The sequence below is a fragment of the Lampetra fluviatilis genome, chromosome 14, assembly GCF_964198595.1.
Source record: "Lampetra fluviatilis chromosome 14, kcLamFluv1.1, whole genome shotgun sequence".
In the NCBI taxonomy this organism is placed as follows: Eukaryota; Metazoa; Chordata; class Hyperoartia; order Petromyzontiformes; family Petromyzontidae; genus Lampetra; species Lampetra fluviatilis.
Genome location: NC_136288.1, coordinates 12,494,986 through 12,513,047, shown reverse-complemented (window position 1 = coordinate 12,513,047; position 18,062 = coordinate 12,494,986). Strand labels below are relative to the sequence as shown.

Here is an 18,062-nt window from a genome sequence, read left to right as displayed (position 1 = left end):
CATGCTTCTAGACGTGGAGGGAGGGAAAAACCAGAGGACCCGGAGAAAAATCCACGTGACCACGGGAAGAGAGACATGCAAACTCCAAATATACAGGCGTCAGGGTCGGGATCAAGACCCACGACCTCCTGCATACCAGGCGAGGGAGTTAACATCTCGCCACCGCGGCGCCCCAAACGATGTCCATCAACTCGAAAAAATGTGCGCAACTCAGCTCTTAACAGCGTTACTTTTATGACACAAGGGAGGCAAAGGGGAGAGATAAAAATGAAAACTAGAAACTACAAATTGACATTTAAAAAAACGTCCCTGTGTGAGTACGCTCGTAAAAGTCTACACGCTGCATTTATATAGCTGCGAAATGCACCAGCACAGATTTGGTTATTATTAAAGGTAATTGCACATTATAGGTAATAGCATGCTCAGGACTTAAAATGAAAGCAGTCTTGTAAACATTTCAACGGCTATGATTAACATTGGTCGACTATTGGTCCATTCCACTTTTTTATACAATTCAGGGAGGAGGGGGGTAAGGGTTACAGACAGTCGAGGTGGTGAGTCCGGGGCGCGGTCAACGCCGCCTGTGAACAATCGTCGGGAGGAAAGAACGAACGCTGCCCCAGGGACGCCCACATACCACCGGGCAGCTACCGCATCTTGGCGGGTGGTCGATGAGGGTGGGGTGGGTGGGTGGCCCAATTTTCCCTCTCCCACCCACCGCAGTCACCCCCCCCCCCCCCCCACTTCACTACCTGCAGCAAAAAAAACTGCATTCGCAAAAGCCCCAGTATGGGTTCATAAATCCTATCTTTTCGGCTACTCACATTATTACGGTCGACTACGCAACGCATTCGTTTGATGCGGTCCAAATCTTTAAAATATCGTTTTGCGGTAACAACAGTGAGAATTACACGGAGGGAAGGGGGAGAAGGGGAGGTTAAAAAAAAAACGCTTGCGCGTACAATTTTTTTTTTTACGGAAGTGATATTAAGTCCGGCTTATCGGTGATGCGCTGTAAGTGCTGCTGCTGCTGCGGTACGCCCCTGGCCGAGCCGCCAAACTCCATCTCAGCGGACGATCGCGGACCGAGCGGCAACAGAGTCATGTGCGACGGCTCGGTAGTAGCGGTGACGGTGGCGGCGGCGTCTCCGCCGACTCTCTGCAGGCTCTCGCCGGACAGGTCGTCGGCCGCCAGCTGCTCGTCCATCTCCTTGACGGTGTGAAGCGACGGCAAGTCCTCCACGCTCAGGATGCTGTCGGACCACGGCGCTCCGCCCAGGCCGGCCGCCGCCGCCGCGAAGATCGGCCCCACCGCGTTGCCGTTGCCGCAGCGAGCGCCGAACACCTTGGAGAGCTCGCCGCGGCAGACCGGCGAGAGTGGAGCGGGAGGAGGAGCGGGGATGGAACCGTCGCATGCGGCCAGGACATCGTCCGACGTGGACGGGCTGATGACGATGGTGATGTTCTGGTCCGTGGACGACATGAACGAAGGCACCGGCAGGGTCAGGTGGGACTTCTGCGAGCTCCAGCTGATGGCCGCCTCCTCCTTCTGGTCGGGAACCTGGAGCCACTCGGCGGCGACGTTCGCGGAGGCGGGAGGGCTGCCGCGCGGGGACAGCGCGAGGTCGTTGTCTTCGGAGAGGCCCTGGCTCAGGTGGTTGCCGTTGCTGGACGGCGACGTGGCCACGCACGTGGTCTCGGTGATCTCGAGCGAGGACGTCTGGTCGTCCGGCGTCTCGTAGTCCGTGTTGTTCTCCGTGTTCGACTGGCTCATGGCCGTGGGCATCTTGGGCGGCCCCTTGCCCAGGGACTGGCGGTAGAAGTCGATTAAGAAGTCCAGCTTCTTCTCGATCGTCTGCACCTGCGGAGCGAAACGATTCGCGCGAGTGCAAATGAAGACGAAGATTCAAAATCGAGGGTTTTTTTGGCGTTAGATCGCGTAAATATATAAATGTGTCGTTAAACCCGCCACCACCCGACGCAGCCAATTGGTAAGGTTTGTCAAGTAAACAATAGCACAGCACACCGGTGTGTTGGAGAGCAAATCCACAACAGTTACAATCTGAGTACGACGTTTCGCCAGTAATTACAACTAGCTTCATCAGGCGGCAGCCAGATCTGTGGAGAAATCCTCCTGTTTTGTTCCTTAAATAGAGGCGTAGATGTGATGACGTCACTTGTGAGCCCTTCTTGTGCGAGGGGGGGGCATCAATTAATCCGTATGAATGACAATGGGTATCCATTGCCGGTTGGGTTACTCACGTGGTAATCAACGCGCATTATGCATGAACATGGTTCTTGTACCTCCTGTCGTTTGTGTGCACTAAAATAGCAGTACTTGTTATTGTCTGCTCACATAAGAAGACAAAGATTCGCCTCCCCCCCCTCCTTGCGTAGCCTCAGCAGACTGTTGGGGCAAGTGCTGTTAGCGAGCACCTGAGAAAGCCAACACGGCACACGAGGGGGTGGGTGGCCAGCACCACGCCTGGGCTGCCTAAATATCCCCAGCGCTGATGTTTACACATCGTACCACACACTCATTTAAGGCTGAGTTGACCGAGGGTAGGCCCAGGACCAGTTAAGATAATCGTCACAGATGTAGTGCGCTAACTACTACACTCGCGCTCCCCACAACATGCACACACACAAAAACAAAGACAAAGATCCCCCTATAGCCTGCACAGGCTGTTGGGGCAAGTGCTGTTAGCCTTTGTCTCCCTCGTGGCGGGGTGTTTACCCATCGCACCAGGTGACTCATCTGAGGCCGAGTCGACACATACACACGCAGGCGTATACGTACAAACACGCACATACATGCAAACACACGCACACACATACGCGCAGATACGCAGTTGCACAGACACATGCACGCAGACACGCACTCACACACCAAGGCGTACACAGGCACACTAACGCGTGCACGCGTGACTCGGGGAGAAGGGAAATCAAACCATCACGCACCTGTTTGTCCATCTTGACCACCCTTCCCATGAGGCTCTGGTCTTCTCTGACCTCTGACCTGGGCTGGCCCCTCTCCTTCGCCTTCTGCCGCTCCACGCTGGACAAGTTGTCCTTGCCGAGAATTTGATCGACCCTAGTGGCAACAACAAAAAACACGACAACAACAACGAGAAGAAAAAGCCATCAGGGCAATTAGCATACTCACTGTAATATTGTTTCTAACAACGTTCCAATAAAATTTTTATTTAAAGCTTTCGCTACTGCAGGGATTCATATTCTTGGTTCTTTCCGTAAAGTCGCGTAGAAGGGAAATAATAAAATAATACAAATATAAAACAATTAAATTATCACGACGTTTCGACTGCAACACAAGCAATCATCATCAGGTGTGAAATCCACAGCAAGAGGAAAAAAAAGTCGAAACGTCGTGAGAATTGTATTGTTTTATATATTTTTTATTTTATTATTTCCCTTCTACGTGACTTTACCGAAAGAACCAAGAATATAACGTTCCAATACATCATTAACCTATGAGCAGCTCCGTTTAATGTGTAAGGGATGTCAGGGGAAGGATTCCCACCAAACGGAGGTGGAGTGGGACGGTGACAGGGGAAGGGGGAGGAGCAAGCGATGAGATATAAGGGAGAGAACGGGCGGGAAGAGGGGGAATCTTGTCGGGAACGAGACTGAGAAGGCTGGGGACGAGTGGTGGACTGAAGGGAGGAATAAAAGACGAACCCCCTGCCACCTTGTGTCGTAGGCTCTCCTTTACAATGTGTCACCTGGCCTGGCGGTTTAGTGCGCTTGTCGCTGCGCCAGGTTGCCGTGCCGGAGGTCGGGCCTTGGAATTCCACAGCCAGGCCCCGGTTAACGCCGCAAAGTGCGGGTGGAATGGGGCGCGTGGATTTGTCAACAGGTGTCTATTCTTGATGCCACGATGTATAATGCACAGCCTGTTAAATAAAACTATTTTTTTATTTTTTTTACTGCCAGGTAAGGCCCGCTGAGCTATTTAGCTATTTTTCAGAAGCGAACCTGGTCACAAATGATAGCTCAACGAAGTGGCTTATCACGTGGACATTTAAAGCAGTAAAATACTCTCAAAGCAAGTTTCGAAATGTGGAGGGGAAACACCGGAGGACCCGGAGAAAAATCCACCCGACCAAGAGGAGAAGATGCAAACTCCAAATATACAGCAGCAGGCGTGAGGGTCGGGATCGGGATCGAACTCATGACCTCCTGCATAGCAGGCGACGGGACTATACATATTGCCACCGTGGCGCCCACGTTTGTCAACACACTGCTGGATAAGGGCCTCCCCGCACCTTGCGAGCTGTGGGGGTTATTTAACCCAATCCCACCACCTCACTCGTCACTGGTGAAGGGGAGGAGGGATGGGGGGCTGCTGAACAGGTTTAGTTAACGCTCACCGCCCATGTACAACGCTGGAAGTGCACACTAGAAGAACAGTACAACCATGCATTTTTCTGTACTGCCCTCTGCTGCCCGCTGAAGCAAGCCCCGTGAAACCAATAGCAACCAGAGTGTGGTGGTCACCCATCCAAGCACTATCCTGGCTCGGGGTTGCCACCTGGCCTGGCATTCCCAGGATCATCCTCTTGCTGAACTGTCTTGGGAAATACAGTAAAACCTTGGATTGCGAGCATAATTCGTTCCGGAAACGTTGTTTGTAATCCAAAGCACTCGAATATCAAAGCACTCGTATATCAGTTGTGATCACGTGACGCTCGGCAGACAAAGCGTACACACGTACTACTCGTATTGCAAGACCTCGCTCGTTTATCAAATTAACATTTATTTAAAACATTTGCTCGTCTTGCAAAACACTCGCAGACCAAGTTACTCGCAATCCAAGGTTTTACTGTATGAACAGAAATTTAAAGTCCTGTATATGATTTATTTATCATTCAGTTGCGCGATGCTATTTTTTTTACTTTTTACCAGGTAAGGCCCACTGAGCTACATCGCTTTCTTTTTCAGAAGCGGCCTCACCACTTATTTCGTATGGATTAATAACAGCGGATTAAAAGATGCAATTTTAGATGTTGTTATCCACTCAATTGTCTGCTCAGAAGCCGAGTGGATCATCGTCCATTCCTCCTTTACAGGAGAGAAGGCAGCAGCAGCGGGGGCGGAGTGCTCACGATGTGGTTGGTGATCGACGGTTTGGGATTCGTGGCGTCACGAGGTGGTCGCATCGGCCACGTGACCCCGCGTGCCGATTCGGTTCACAGGTCGCCAATTGAGCGGCGTGGACGGTTGAAACCGGGGAAGGTTCGACCGGTAAGGGGTCCGCCGTACGAGACGTTCATTGTTGACGTCTGCCGCAGTCCAGATTCTCGCTTCCATCTCTCGCCTTCGTTTGTATTTGTGGCGTGGAGCGAGGCTGCTGTGATCCAGACGGGGTGGCCGTGATTTACATTTGCACGTAGTCTTGTGCTCTCTTGTGCTCTTGTGAGATAAATTTCTTCCCAGGTGATGTCTGGCTTATTTTTTACCTTGCAGGTGGCAACTCTAATCCAAGGCTCAACTCTGCTTAAGCTTCCGAGATCTGACGATTTGGTCAATGGGGCATATTTTCAGTAGATAAAGCAAAGCCAATCTCTGTGCGAAGGCGAAAACAGAGACAAAGAGAGACAGAGAAAAAGAAACACGGGGTACTTGGGGGCGCAGGACGGGTGGTTCTTTGTACTTGAAGTGGTTAGCGGAGCGCAGTTCAGCGTACCTGTTTTCGCACGGCTATATTGCGCGTGTTGATTAGTGCTTGCACGGCCCAGTGCTAGTTATTTGTCTCATCTTATATTTTATTTATAGAGCGCCTCAGCCGAAGGCGCTCCGGTCGCCATCGCAGCGGCGGCTTTTGGATGAACAAAACACGACGGTGGTTGCCGCGTCGCGCGCTTTCAGTTGCGCTTCTGCGGCCGTCTGGAACGCTCTTCCTTCCAACATTAGGAAGCCGCTGCAGCTATGCACTTTTAAATCATCACATAGATTGAAAATTCATTTCTTTAGTTTGTTGCCCTTTCAGCCCACCTCCAATTAGCGTGGGTGGCTACGTACGGTACGAAAGAAGTTCAACATACATACGTACATTGTTGAATGCGTGTGTGTGTACGCGTCATTCCGTTTGTGTTATGTACGTGTCAATAAACAGCCTGGACACCCGTACAACTGACATATCCAGGTGAAAAATATGAATTTCAAAAACTACAACATGACAAGCGGGAAAGCATTCCACTTACTGGAGCGGCATTTCTCAAAAATTGCTTTACACAGTTTAAGAGCGGTAACAAAAATATACTGATTTATATGACAGGGCGTGAGGGAGGGGCAAAGGAATGAGTCACTGTAACAGAGGGCACATGGGGGGGGGGTGGCAATCACGAAAGGGCTATAGGGGAGGGACGGGACAGAGTTGAGGGGCGTGGGAAGCGGAATAAGATGGCAACGTTGCAGAGTCCGCGGTTCGATTCCAGTAGGCCACCCTGGTTATTTTTGCGGGGGGGGGGGGGCAGATTAACCGTAGGCCACCGTGTGTCGGCGTCAAGCTCCAAATTTGCCAAAAAAATTTAATAAAACATTTATTGCACATTTTTTTAATTAAAAAAATTTGGCAAATTTTTTAAAGAGAAAAAAATTTACCTGCTAAAAAATAACCGATTGCCGATTACACACCACCGCGACAATCGCCCCTCGTTGCGGCAATTCCGCAGAACGTGCTCTGTGAAGCGCAAGAGCCAGCCGTGACAGCCACCGCAACAACAAGAAGGGGGCGATTTCCAAACGCCGCTAAATTATTATAATCAATGCACGGCCGTAGAGGGAGAGCGCTCGCGTGCGATCGCGCCGCGCGGAGATGTTCCTCGGGGCGCTGGCAAGGTTAGCTCCAAGGCCACGGCTTCAGCTGCCAGACCTGCACTGGAGGTTTTTGATGCGGCACAGCATGTCGAGGTGTCCCGCGGAGTACTGTTCGATGACGTCCTTCACGTCGTATGGGCACAACGTCTCCTTGAACTTCCTGCGCGCGACCAGGAACTTCATTATCCTGGTGGGAAGAGGAAGAAATGTGAATCAATTTTGTGTTTGTGTATTTGTGTGTATTTGTGTGTAACCCGGCGACCCGAATTCGATTCCTGCTCACGGCCAACACCAATGTGACGATTGTCTGAACCGGTCCTGGGCCTCCCCTGGGTCGACTCAGCCTCAAATGAGTACCTGGTGCGGTGCGTAAAAACTGGGGAGACAAAGGTGGCCGGGCGTAGTGTTGGGCACATGACCACCTCGTGAGCTGTGTTGGCCTTCAGGGGTAAGATAAAAAAAAAAGTTTAGTTTTATTTGTAGATATCTTTGAGTGATTTGTTTACCTTTCCTATACTCTGCGATCCTTTTGTGTTTTTGTATTGTTTGTTGTTGTAACGTTCTGACCCGCACCTACTGGACATCAGTGAAAGAATCTCTTTATAGCTCATGGATTCCTCGAGTATAAATACATATTCTGATCGTGATGGGTGCTGGCTTACAGCTCTCCTTCCCGATCAGCCAATGTCGCCTACACGGTGGATCTTTGTCTTTGCGTGCATGTATACGGGCTCCAACAAAGTTGCAAAGAACTCTTCAAGGCGCAGAGGCAAGATCTAAAGCTGACGGGGCATGAGTGCCGGTGGAAATGGCGAGGGACGTGGTCACGTTGCTCCCGATGCTGAACTTCATTTCACCCCAAATTTACGCAGAGGAGCCCGCGGCAAAAAAAAAAAAACGTAAAGCCTGGCAGGCCAAATTTAATTCGGCAGATATGAAATAAATATGAAGTGAATAACACAATCTGGATTCTGTGTCTGCGGCATATACAGTTTCAAGTATCCGTGCGGGCGTATTCATCATTGATATTCACGAGATTGCGATCATTGCAAACTGAAATTGCCAAAGGTGGGGCGAAAAAATTAGAGGTCTTTTGTTTGCTGAATGCGAAACGTGATTGATAATCAGCACCAAAGCCATTCGTTTCCTAGAAATGTCACGGTAGGATTGTGTCTGTGTTTGTTTCCACCTCTCCCGTGGGGTAATGGTTGTCGCACTGCACTTGCAAGGTCAGAGGTCACCGGTTCAGTCTCCCGGCGTGGCAGTTGAAACAATTTACGAGTTTCTCAAAGTCCCCCACCTCTGTCCACATGTCGTTTTGGTCCAACGTGAAAGAGTAGACCAAATACAGTCGAGAATTCGTTCTAGTCGAGACCCTTCTGCCGGCAGTGGCGTGAGCAATGACTTTCAGGGCTGCACCTTTATCTTTTATTTCAGTTCCTGTGCCACCGCCGGGTTTCAAGAGCGGGCCCCATCATCACCCATGTGACGATGCCATTGCACGGCTCTAGTGATTCGTTGAAGGTAAAGGAGCAGCCCTGAAACTGCTTGCTCTTGCCACTGCTGGCGACAAGAGCCGACCCACTAGAGGGGGCTCTGCAGAGCTCCAGAGATTCCCTCAAGGACACACTTTGGCCTCCTCTTCCACCCTGGCCTGATGGCATGGGGAAGAGGCGGGCGAAACCACACTTCACGCCACCGGCCTGCCGATCGACTGGTTCATGGTGCGACCATTCACACTGCTGGGTGGGTAGAGGCAGTGGCGGGGGGGGGGATTTCATAAACTGCCGTTCGCTTGATTTAAAACGCTCTTCTCGAGGTGCATGTCGCGTTCCACTATTCGGTTCGTGATTATTAACGTGGACGTTGTCAAATTATTATAATTTTTTAACTAAAATTTAAAAGTGCCCAAAGAGGCGTGGAGAGGTGGACGGACACTTGGAATCAAAGTGAGAGAAAGAATCGAAATCTGAATGTTTATTTACATTGGAGGAATCCGATGAGCTATTATAGAGCCCTTTTTCACAGATGTCAAGGAGGGGCACGTGATCAGAACGCAGGGGCCACGTCGCTGGAAGGTTATTTTGGCCGGCCGGTGGTCGAGACGAATGTTAGCGTAGCAGCCTCGGGTCGGAACGCACTCAGAAATGCGTCCACTACGGAGTTGGAGGGAAAAAAAACAGCTCGCGCACATGGTCAGGACTTGGGAAAGAAGGAACGGTTGCCGACGGACGAGGCTGATGACGGAACGGCGTCTGAGGATGAACGTGCGCCGCGGAGATGGAGCCGATAAATGAGACGAGCTCGTACGCGGGAACGAGATGGACCGGTAAAACACCGCAGGATCGCGGGAGATGGCGACGTTTTGGGGGAGAGGTCTGACCGTGGAAATGGAGTGAACATGGCTGCTGCTGCTGATGATGGTGGTGGTGGTGGTGATGTTGGGGGGAGCACCTGACAGCTCTGATGACCGTCTTGAGGGCGGGCGTGAGGTCCTCGACTGACACATCGCAGTGGCAGCGCTTCTGATCGAGGGCATCGTCCACACTCAGGCTGGCGTAACCCCCTGCGTGCACAAAGACAAAGATCCCCCGTATAGCCTTTCAATAGACCGTTAGGGGCAAGTGCCGTGAGCGAGTAGCACCTATGAAGACCCACGCAGCACGCGAGTTGCAGGAGGCAGTGGTGGTGGAAATGTGGTGAGAATGCCCCGGAGCGCCATGGTGGGAGTGAAAATTTGAAAGAATCAAAGATTCATATGTTTTCATTTGACTCACAAATAGACCCCTAGACTGACAGAGAGACCCACAGACAGGCACGCAGAGACTCAGGGTGGCCAGGCACCACGCCCGGCCACCTTTGCCTCCCCAGCGCTGATGTATGCACACCGTGCCAGAAACTCTTTTTGAGGGCTTGATCCGATCCCGTATGAACGCGTGACGGCCACAGGGGTCGATGCAGAAAGTAGGAGGGAGTAGCGCATTTGACCTCAGCTCGCAATTGGATTCAATAAATGTCCCTGAGTTGCCACTTCCTGGCCAGATTCACGCCCCAAGCCGACAAACAACGCCCGGCTTTCCGAGAAAGACTTCCACCCACGTGACAAAGCAGGCTGGCGAAGCCTGCTTGGCTTCCGAGATCAGGCGCAATCTGTCACCTTCGCGAAATGTGAGCTTGGCGCTTGGCGTGAGAGGAGACTGGAGAACCGAGAGACAAATAATTGGGGGATGAGGAGGGGCGATGGTGGTGAATGTTGAAAGCCAGACCCGAATGAGTAACCGGTACGACTTACTACTGTATCGTCTGGTGCATTTTTCTCCAGCTCTCTCACCCCCCCCCCCCGCCTGCAGTGTGAATGAGGAAAGGCTCTACTCACGTTTTCACCCGAGTCGAAACCACCCCTGGTGTTTAACATTTTACTGAAATAATCATTTAGAAGAGGCGGTTGAGCATTCAGTGGGGATGGGGTGGGGGGGCTCAGACCCCCCCCCCTCCACCCTGCCCCCCAAAGACGACTACAGAACTGGGATCCATCGCCCTGCACCGAGTACCGTAGAGGTCTGGCGCTGTTGACCTTCCGAGGCCTCGCCACGTCGTCAGGAGGGGGGAGGAGATGCGATTCCTATTCGCGGATTCACGTTGAGTTTCTGAGCAAGGGTCGTCCCAATAACCACCCCCTTGACCCCACGCTCCCAGCACACTCGGCACAGCGCGGGCGCCGATGTTCGCACGGTGCTACTCAGCAATCTGACGCCGCGTGGCCCGTCCCCGCATCTCTCGTGTGAGTCCCCGCGCGAGGCTGCGTCGGCAGCGGTGCGTAGGGCCCAAACAACGAACCTCAACACATTCGCCAAAACCGCCGCGTTGCTGGCCCCAGCGAGGACAACAACAAAAACATCAACGCTGGGCGCTGCGTGGCGGACACATGGGAGGAGGACATATCACACCACGGTGGCTAGGAGATGTTAACTAACTCGCCTGGTATACAGGAGGTCGTGGGATCGATTTAGGAGATGTTAACTACCTCGCCTGGTATACAGGCGGTCATGGGTTCAATCCCGAACCTGACGCCTGCTGTATATTTGCAGTTTGCAGTGTCTCTCTCTCTCTCATCATCATCACGGTGGCTTGGAGATGTTAACTACCTCTCATGGTATACAGGAGGTCGTGGGTTCGATCTCGACCCTGACGCATGCTGTATATTTGGAGTTTGCGTGTCTCTCATCTTCATCACGGTGGCTAGGAGATGTTAACTACCTCGCCTGGTATACAGGCGGCATGGGTTCAATCCCAAACCTGACGCCTGCTGTATATTTGGAGTTTGTATGTCTCTCTCTCTCTCATCATCATCACGGTGGCTAGGAGATGTTAACTACCTCTCCTGGTATACAGGAGGTCGTGGGTTCGATCTCGAACCTGACGCATGCTGTATATTTGGAGTTTTTTTTTTCTCGACTCCCCGGGCTCACCTTCGCCGGAGTAGTGCCTGGAACTGGAGCTTCGCAGACGCAGCGACGGGCGGAATCGCGTGCGGTCGTTGAAGCTCCAGCTCTTCTGGACGTGCGCGGGGCTGTTCTCGAGTCCCGTATCGGCGCTGGGGGAGCGGCGCACCCCGCCCACGCCGGGGGCCCTCACCCTGCCCGCGGGGGACGCGCTCTTGCCCCGGCCCGTCTGACCCCGGGGGCTCGAGAGGCGAACGCGCTCGCGGAAACTCGGCTTGTGGCTGCGGGGGAACGACGGAGGCGAAATGACGACGACGACGACGATGATGATGATGATGACAACCTCTGTTGCTAAATTCCTCTTGATATGCAAATTCCTTTGTCGAGGCGCTCTTCCCCCTCCAACCCAGCTTAAATATATGCTGCCAAGCGTGGTGGTGTTTCATTCAGACGCTGTCTTTCCGACAGACCTGTTCTTCACCTGGGGACGGCTGTTTGCGTTGTGGCCGAAACGTCGTGAGAATTATTTTATTTTTATTATTTCATTATTTTATTATTTCCCTTCTACGTGACTTTACCGAAAGAACCAAGAAGATGAATCCCTGCAGTCACGAAAGCTTTAAATCGAGATCTGTTGCTTTTCTTACGATGTATTGGCAGCGAGGCTCCCGCACGGCCATGCGGGAGGGCGGGCGGCACAGTTTGGCGGCAGGTATCAGAAAGTGCGGTCGTGTCGCTACAGTTCTCTGCGGTGAGTACAATGTCTTTAAAAAAACAACGGCGCTAAGCATCTCTAAATAAAATTTACGCTAACTGCTTGCGCGTTCCGAGATTCATCGGTGAACGGGACACCCACCCTGCAACTTGCAGACATCTCGGAACGGGAAGGCTTTGTCCTGACGAGATAACACTGAGCAAAGTTTTCACGCCCGTGGCCAGAGCCGTCCCTAGGGGTTCGGCGATTCGGGGGCGACCGCTCCGGGCCCCACAACTTGGGGGTCCCGCGCTTCGCCGTCACAGTGTTAGATGTCATACTTCCCCACTTTAGTCTGAAGGGGTCGGGGCGGGTGGGTCCACACGGGGGGATTCGCCCCAGACCCCGCACCCCACCACTCCGGAAGAGCGCTGCCGATGGGTTTTCGTGTTCGTACCGCGTGTTGTTCGGCACGATGTCCCACATTTGCCTCCACGTTGCTGGCAGCTTGCTCAGAAGGCAGCAGTTCCTCCGCAAGCCGCCAGCACGTGGAGGTTAACAGCACCGGGAACAACCGCGAACCCAGCAGCGAGGCATCTCGATCCAGAGCCTCAGTTAAACGCTGACATTTTCTCACAATGCAGTCGATTGGGGGGGCATCACGACAGTCACCGTGCCCCTGAGGGTGAGTGAACTCGGGTGGGGACCAAAGGGTCGTTTGGCGGTGTAGGCCCCCACCCCAGCGTGCCCCTGCGTGCCGGCCCCGGCCGTGCAACCACAAGCCAATTTATTTTGGCAGTGGCGGTGGTGGAGGCAGTAGTGGTGGTGGTCGTGGCTGTGGTGGTGGCTGCGGTGGCGGCGGTGGTGGCGGTAGTGGTGGTGGTCATGGCGGTGGTAGTGGTGGCGACGGCAGTGGTGGTAGCAGCCGGTAGTGGTGGTCGTGGCTGTGGTGGCGGTGGTGGTGGTGGCGGCGGTGGTGGTGGCGGTGGTCGTGGCTGTGGTGGTGGTGGTGGCGGCGGTGGTGGTGGCGGTGGTGATGGTGGTGACGGCGGCAGTGGTGGTAACAGCGGTGGTGGTGGTGGCGGAGGTCGTGGCTGTGGTGGTGGTGGTGGCGGCGGTGGTGGTGGCGGCGGCGGTGGTGGCGGTGGTGATGGTGGTGACGGCGGCAGTGGTGGTAACAGCGGTGGTGGTGGTGGCGGTGGTCGTGGCTGTGGTGGTGGTGGTGGCGGCGGTGGTGGTGGCGGCGGCGGTGGTGGCGGTGGTGATGGTGGTGACGGCGGCAGTGGTGGTAACAGCGGTGGTGGTGGTGGCGGTGGTCGTGGCTGTGGTGGTGGTGGTGGCGGCGGTGGTGGCGGCGGTGGTGGCGGCGGTGGTGGTGGTGGTGGTGGTGGTGGTGGCGGTGGCGGTGGTGGTGCCGGCGGTCGTACTTGACGGGGCTGCAGGTGTGCAGAGCCTTCAGGTGAGGTTTCCACGTCGCCACGGACAGAGACTTCACGTCGGCTGCGTAGCACCGCCACGTGCACTGCAAGAAATACATTTATTTTCGTTTATTATCGCGCTCGTTGACCCACGATAGCCGGGGCGATGTTGCTCACGGTAGAACGCCCATGGAGTAATCTGCAGATAATTTGGCAGCATTGGGATGTTAGCAAAATTCCAGTTATATTGTGTTTTTTTTTTAGCTTTTTAGCTGCGAGATGAAACCGTGGAACCCGGAAGAAATCCGTGCAGAACGCCAGGAGAACGCGCAAACGTCGCCCAAAGGAGGCACCAGAGTCGGGAATCAAACCCAGGCGCTTCTTGCTGTGAGCTATTATCATTCAGGAGTGTCAGGACTGCACCACTCTGCGGCCCTCAAACATTACTCTTGACGTGCAACGTTTTACCGCAGCCAACATCGTGATGCAGAATAGGTGTTTTTGGGTGAGGCCATCCTCGGTAGTGTGATGTTATCTACCACGCGTGATATGCAGGAGGTCGGGGATTCGGTCCCGACCCTGACGCCTGCTGTATAATTGAAGTTTGCACGTTCTCCCTGTGGTCGCGTGAATTTTTTGTCCAGGTCCTCCGGTTTTCCCCTTCACATTTAGAAACGTGCATGTAGACTATATGCATTATTTTGCTGCTATAAATGTCCAAAACACATTCCTGCGGAGGGAGCTGGTAGGAACGTTGGGTTGCTCGGTCAGTGGCCAGGGTCAACGGCGGCGTGGTGTATTCCGCAAATATGCCCGATTGTGTGGGCGGGCACAAGCCGGCGTGAGTAGGTTAAACGTTGAGTTTTATAAGGGCACCACGGGGTGACCAGCCCTTCCCCACCCAGCCCCACCCCTCCCACCCCCCACCCAGCCCCACCCTCCCCACCCAGCCCCTCCCCTCCCCACCCAGCCCCTCCCCACGCTGAAACATGGATCCTAACTGATGGTCGGTCTCAGATCTCTGGCCCATGAGCAATCCGGCCACCCCCCCCCCGACCCACTTGTCCCCCAATTGGAATCTATTTATTTTTTGGTGCCGCATTTATCCTTGTTTGGGAGGCCACTACCGAGAAAACGGCGTTGTCGTTGGAACGATTCTGCTGCACAAACTTTGCCAGAGGCGTGAAACAATCTGGGTGGGCAGATTCCTTCGCTCAAGGGAAATGCCTAAGGTTCAGGCAGCCAAAGCAAGGGGGCCTAATGAGACGAATTAACTAAAGCTTGTGGTCATATTAAACGGACTGATGAAGTGCGGGTGAATCACTCCCTTTGCTATTTGCTCTCGCTAATGCAATGAATATCTCAGTTTTAATTCCAAAACATCCGGAGGCTCACGGGTTCGAGTGCTGAGCCGGCATTGCTGAGGTCCTGAGGCTCAAAGCTGGGTTCAAAGCTGCGCTTGAGAAAATTGGGTTCTCAAATGTTGAGTGAATGGTTTCAGTCCAGCCTATTAAAAAAAACGATAAACAATTTTTTTTATTTTACCAAGTAAGGCCCAATGAGCTATATAGATATTTTTTTCAGAAGCGACCTGTCCACAAATGATAGCTCAACGAAGTGGCTTATCGCGTGCAAATGTATCGCAGCCAAATACTCTTAAACGCGCGTTGACTCTAACTGTGGAGGGCAAAACCTGAGGACCCGGAGAAAAATCCACGTGACCACGGGGAGAAAATACAAACTCCCAATATATACAGCCGTCAGGGTCGGGATCGAACCCATGTACCTGCTGAATACCAGGCGAGGTAGTCACCTCAGATTAGAGCAATTAGCTACGTAGGGTGGGAAATAAGTTCAACATACATGAACACCTCGCCACAGTGGTGATTGGAAGCTCAAAATGTCATATTAAATGCATATTTCACTTAATTTAGTAAATTCCAGCTCTGATGTTTACATTTTTAATGACCTTAAATTCGATTGACACGTGATGAACAATCGTCGTTGGCGACAGAACGCAAACAGGGAGGACGTCCGTCACAGAGATGGAGCGATGAGATCAGCTCCTGTGCAGGTTCGAGGTCGATTGTTACATCGGTGGGTCATGAGAGATGGCGACAATTTGGGCATGCCTTCATCCAGCAGTGGATTGACCATGGCCGATGGCGATGAACCTGGAAATCCGACTATTGTCCCATCGCACACTCTCTACAATGTGACCCTTCTGCCGGCACGCATTACTCTAGTAATGCCACAGATGTTCTCCCTGTGGGGAAAAAAAAATGTGCCTATCAAACCACTCTCCGACCAACATTGGTCAGACATTTCAAGAAACCACATCCTCCTGAATGATAATAGTATATTCCACCCAAAGACTTACTCAATTTAAATTCCGACACGGAAGCTCGTCACCGTACAGGACCTTCAGTGAACTACCCAACAATAACATTTAGACCAGACAAGCTTGACTCTCTAACGCACCATCACTCGATATCTACTTACTCGACAGCACCACGTCCTGCCGCTCAACTTCGTGATCTTACATGGCCAGAGAGATCACTCAAAGCCATCGTCTATTTTCATCCCCTCTGTAGTTCCAGTTTAAAAAACATATATGACAGCACAGTATTTAGAATGTGTTTGTTTCACTCCTGGCACAGTGTGCTCACCACTACACTACTGTACAATGTATTTAGTTTGACTCGGAGACTTGCGGTCACAAGATGGTCTCCAAGAAGGAATTTATTTTGTGCTTCTGTCAACAGACATTACCTATCATCCTCCTGATTGTTGAATGTGTGTGTACGTGGCATTTAAAACAAAATTTAGATTGAAAACTCATTTCCTTAGAAGTGCTTTTTGTGTTCAGTGTTTGTTGTCCTTCCCCCGCACCTCTGATTAGCACAGTTGGCTACGAACGGAGCGAAAGAAGTTCAACATACATGCATACATTGTTGAATGTGTGTGTGTGTGTGTACGCATCATTCCGTGTGTGTTATGTACGTGTCAGTAAACAGCCTGGACACCCGTACAAATGACATATCCAGGTGAAAAATATTTTAAAAAACTTACAACATGACAAGCAGGAAAGCATTCCACTTTCTGAAACGGCTTTTCTCAAAAATGTATTAAAATTCTTCCATAATTCTGAGGCTCCCTGCGCAAACATTGACACTGGGTGGTGTCTGTACAGACAACGTTGGTTATACAGCAGCCAATCTGGTACCACTGGTCCCATGGAGGCAATGGAAATGTATTATTAATTTGCTAATGTAAGTGTTTATTTCACCATCTATCGGTCCACACATCCATCGCTCGTGTGTTTTTTTTGTGTCGGTAATGAACGTGACCCCACTGGCTCCCCCAGAGAGGGCACCTAAGCAGATGCATTTACACAAAGTCTATGTCCAAAATAGCCGGTGCGTATATTTGCTATGGCGCATATTAAGGTATGACAGCTGAGCAATGGAAATCTTTAATCAGGGATGAGAAGATGGGAGAGAAGATCAGCAAATGTTTGACCAACAAACAACCTTTCGCTTGAGGTTGTTGGCAGCATTCTCAGAGCGCATCCTTATGTCCAGCCAGATGCCCTCCTGCAATTTTGAAACAAGTGGCAATGCCCCCAAACCTTTCCCCTTTCGCATTATTTCTCAATGTGTTGTTTGGGCACCTATTGAAAACAAAAACCCCAGCACTCGGTAAATGTTATATGTGTAAAACATAATAAAATAATTCTCACGACGTTTCGGCCACAACGCAAGCAGCCGTCCTCAGGTGAAGAACAGGTCTGTCGGAAAGACAGCGTCCGACAGACCTGTTCTTCACCTGAGGACGGCTGCTTGCGTTGTGGCCGAAACGTCGTGAGAATTATTTTATTATGTTTAATTTTTATTATTTTATTTCCCTTCTACGTGACTTTACCGAAAGAACCAAGAAGATGAATCCCTGCAGTCACGAAAGCTTTAAATCGAAATTTTATATGTGTAGTTACGGAGTCAAGCAGCGCTCCTATGAGCTCCGTGGAACCCTGCGGTCTGCTGTGCAATATTCGCTCTCCGTGAACCCGTCCAAGGTGTCACGCCAACGCAAAGCAATCTCACATCAGCCGCAGAGACGGCAGGGCTGGGGCAGTGACCGCTACACCGGTCGCTTTGCCCTGATTCGTGTTTGCTTCATTGCTGTACATTGTTTTATTTATTTAGCTGTTGTCAATTCGTTGACCCAGATCACTATTGCAAATGAGACTCAGCCCGGTGTTTTGAGTTCTCACCGAGCTTTATTTGAAACTTGCCCACCCTAACAGCCATGTATAATTTTTTCACAATCTACTGCCACTAAGTGATGGGAATTTCAAGAGCACTGGGTAGTTGGGATTTCATGAGTTGGGTAGTTGGGATTCAATGAAGTTGGTAGTTGGGATTTCAAGATCACTGAGTAGCTGAGTTTTCATGAGCTGTCTAGTTGGGATTTTACGAGCACTGGGGATTTAAGGTTTTGTGAACTGGGTAGTTGACATTTAAAGATCACTGGGTAGTTTGACGTTTCATGAGCTGGGTAGTTGGGATTTTACGAGCACTGGGGATTTAAGGTTTTGTGAACTGGGTAGTTGACATTTAAATATCACTGGGTATTTTGACGTTTCATGAGCTGGGTAGTTGGGATTTC

General features: G+C 51.7%; 1 protein-coding gene across 1 annotated transcript in view; it reads right to left on the bottom strand.

The window, feature by feature from the left end:
• Positions 1 to 217: 217 nt before the first annotated feature.
• LOC144935887 (potassium voltage-gated channel subfamily KQT member 4-like) overlaps positions 218 to 18,062 on the bottom strand; it is a 125,283-nt gene continuing 107,438 nt past the window's right edge. The window contains exons 8-13 of the mRNA XM_078862739.1: positions 13,404 to 13,498; positions 11,310 to 11,563; positions 9,295 to 9,406; positions 6,896 to 7,027; positions 2,962 to 3,094; positions 218 to 1,861 (exon numbers count right to left, since the gene is read on the bottom strand). Of these exons, the coding sequence (XP_078718865.1) occupies positions 974 to 1,861; positions 2,962 to 3,094; positions 6,896 to 7,027; positions 9,295 to 9,406; positions 11,310 to 11,563; positions 13,404 to 13,498 (1,614 nt within the window). The 3' untranslated portion in view covers positions 218 to 973. The remainder of the gene's footprint in view (positions 1,862 to 2,961; positions 3,095 to 6,895; positions 7,028 to 9,294; positions 9,407 to 11,309; positions 11,564 to 13,403; positions 13,499 to 18,062) is intronic.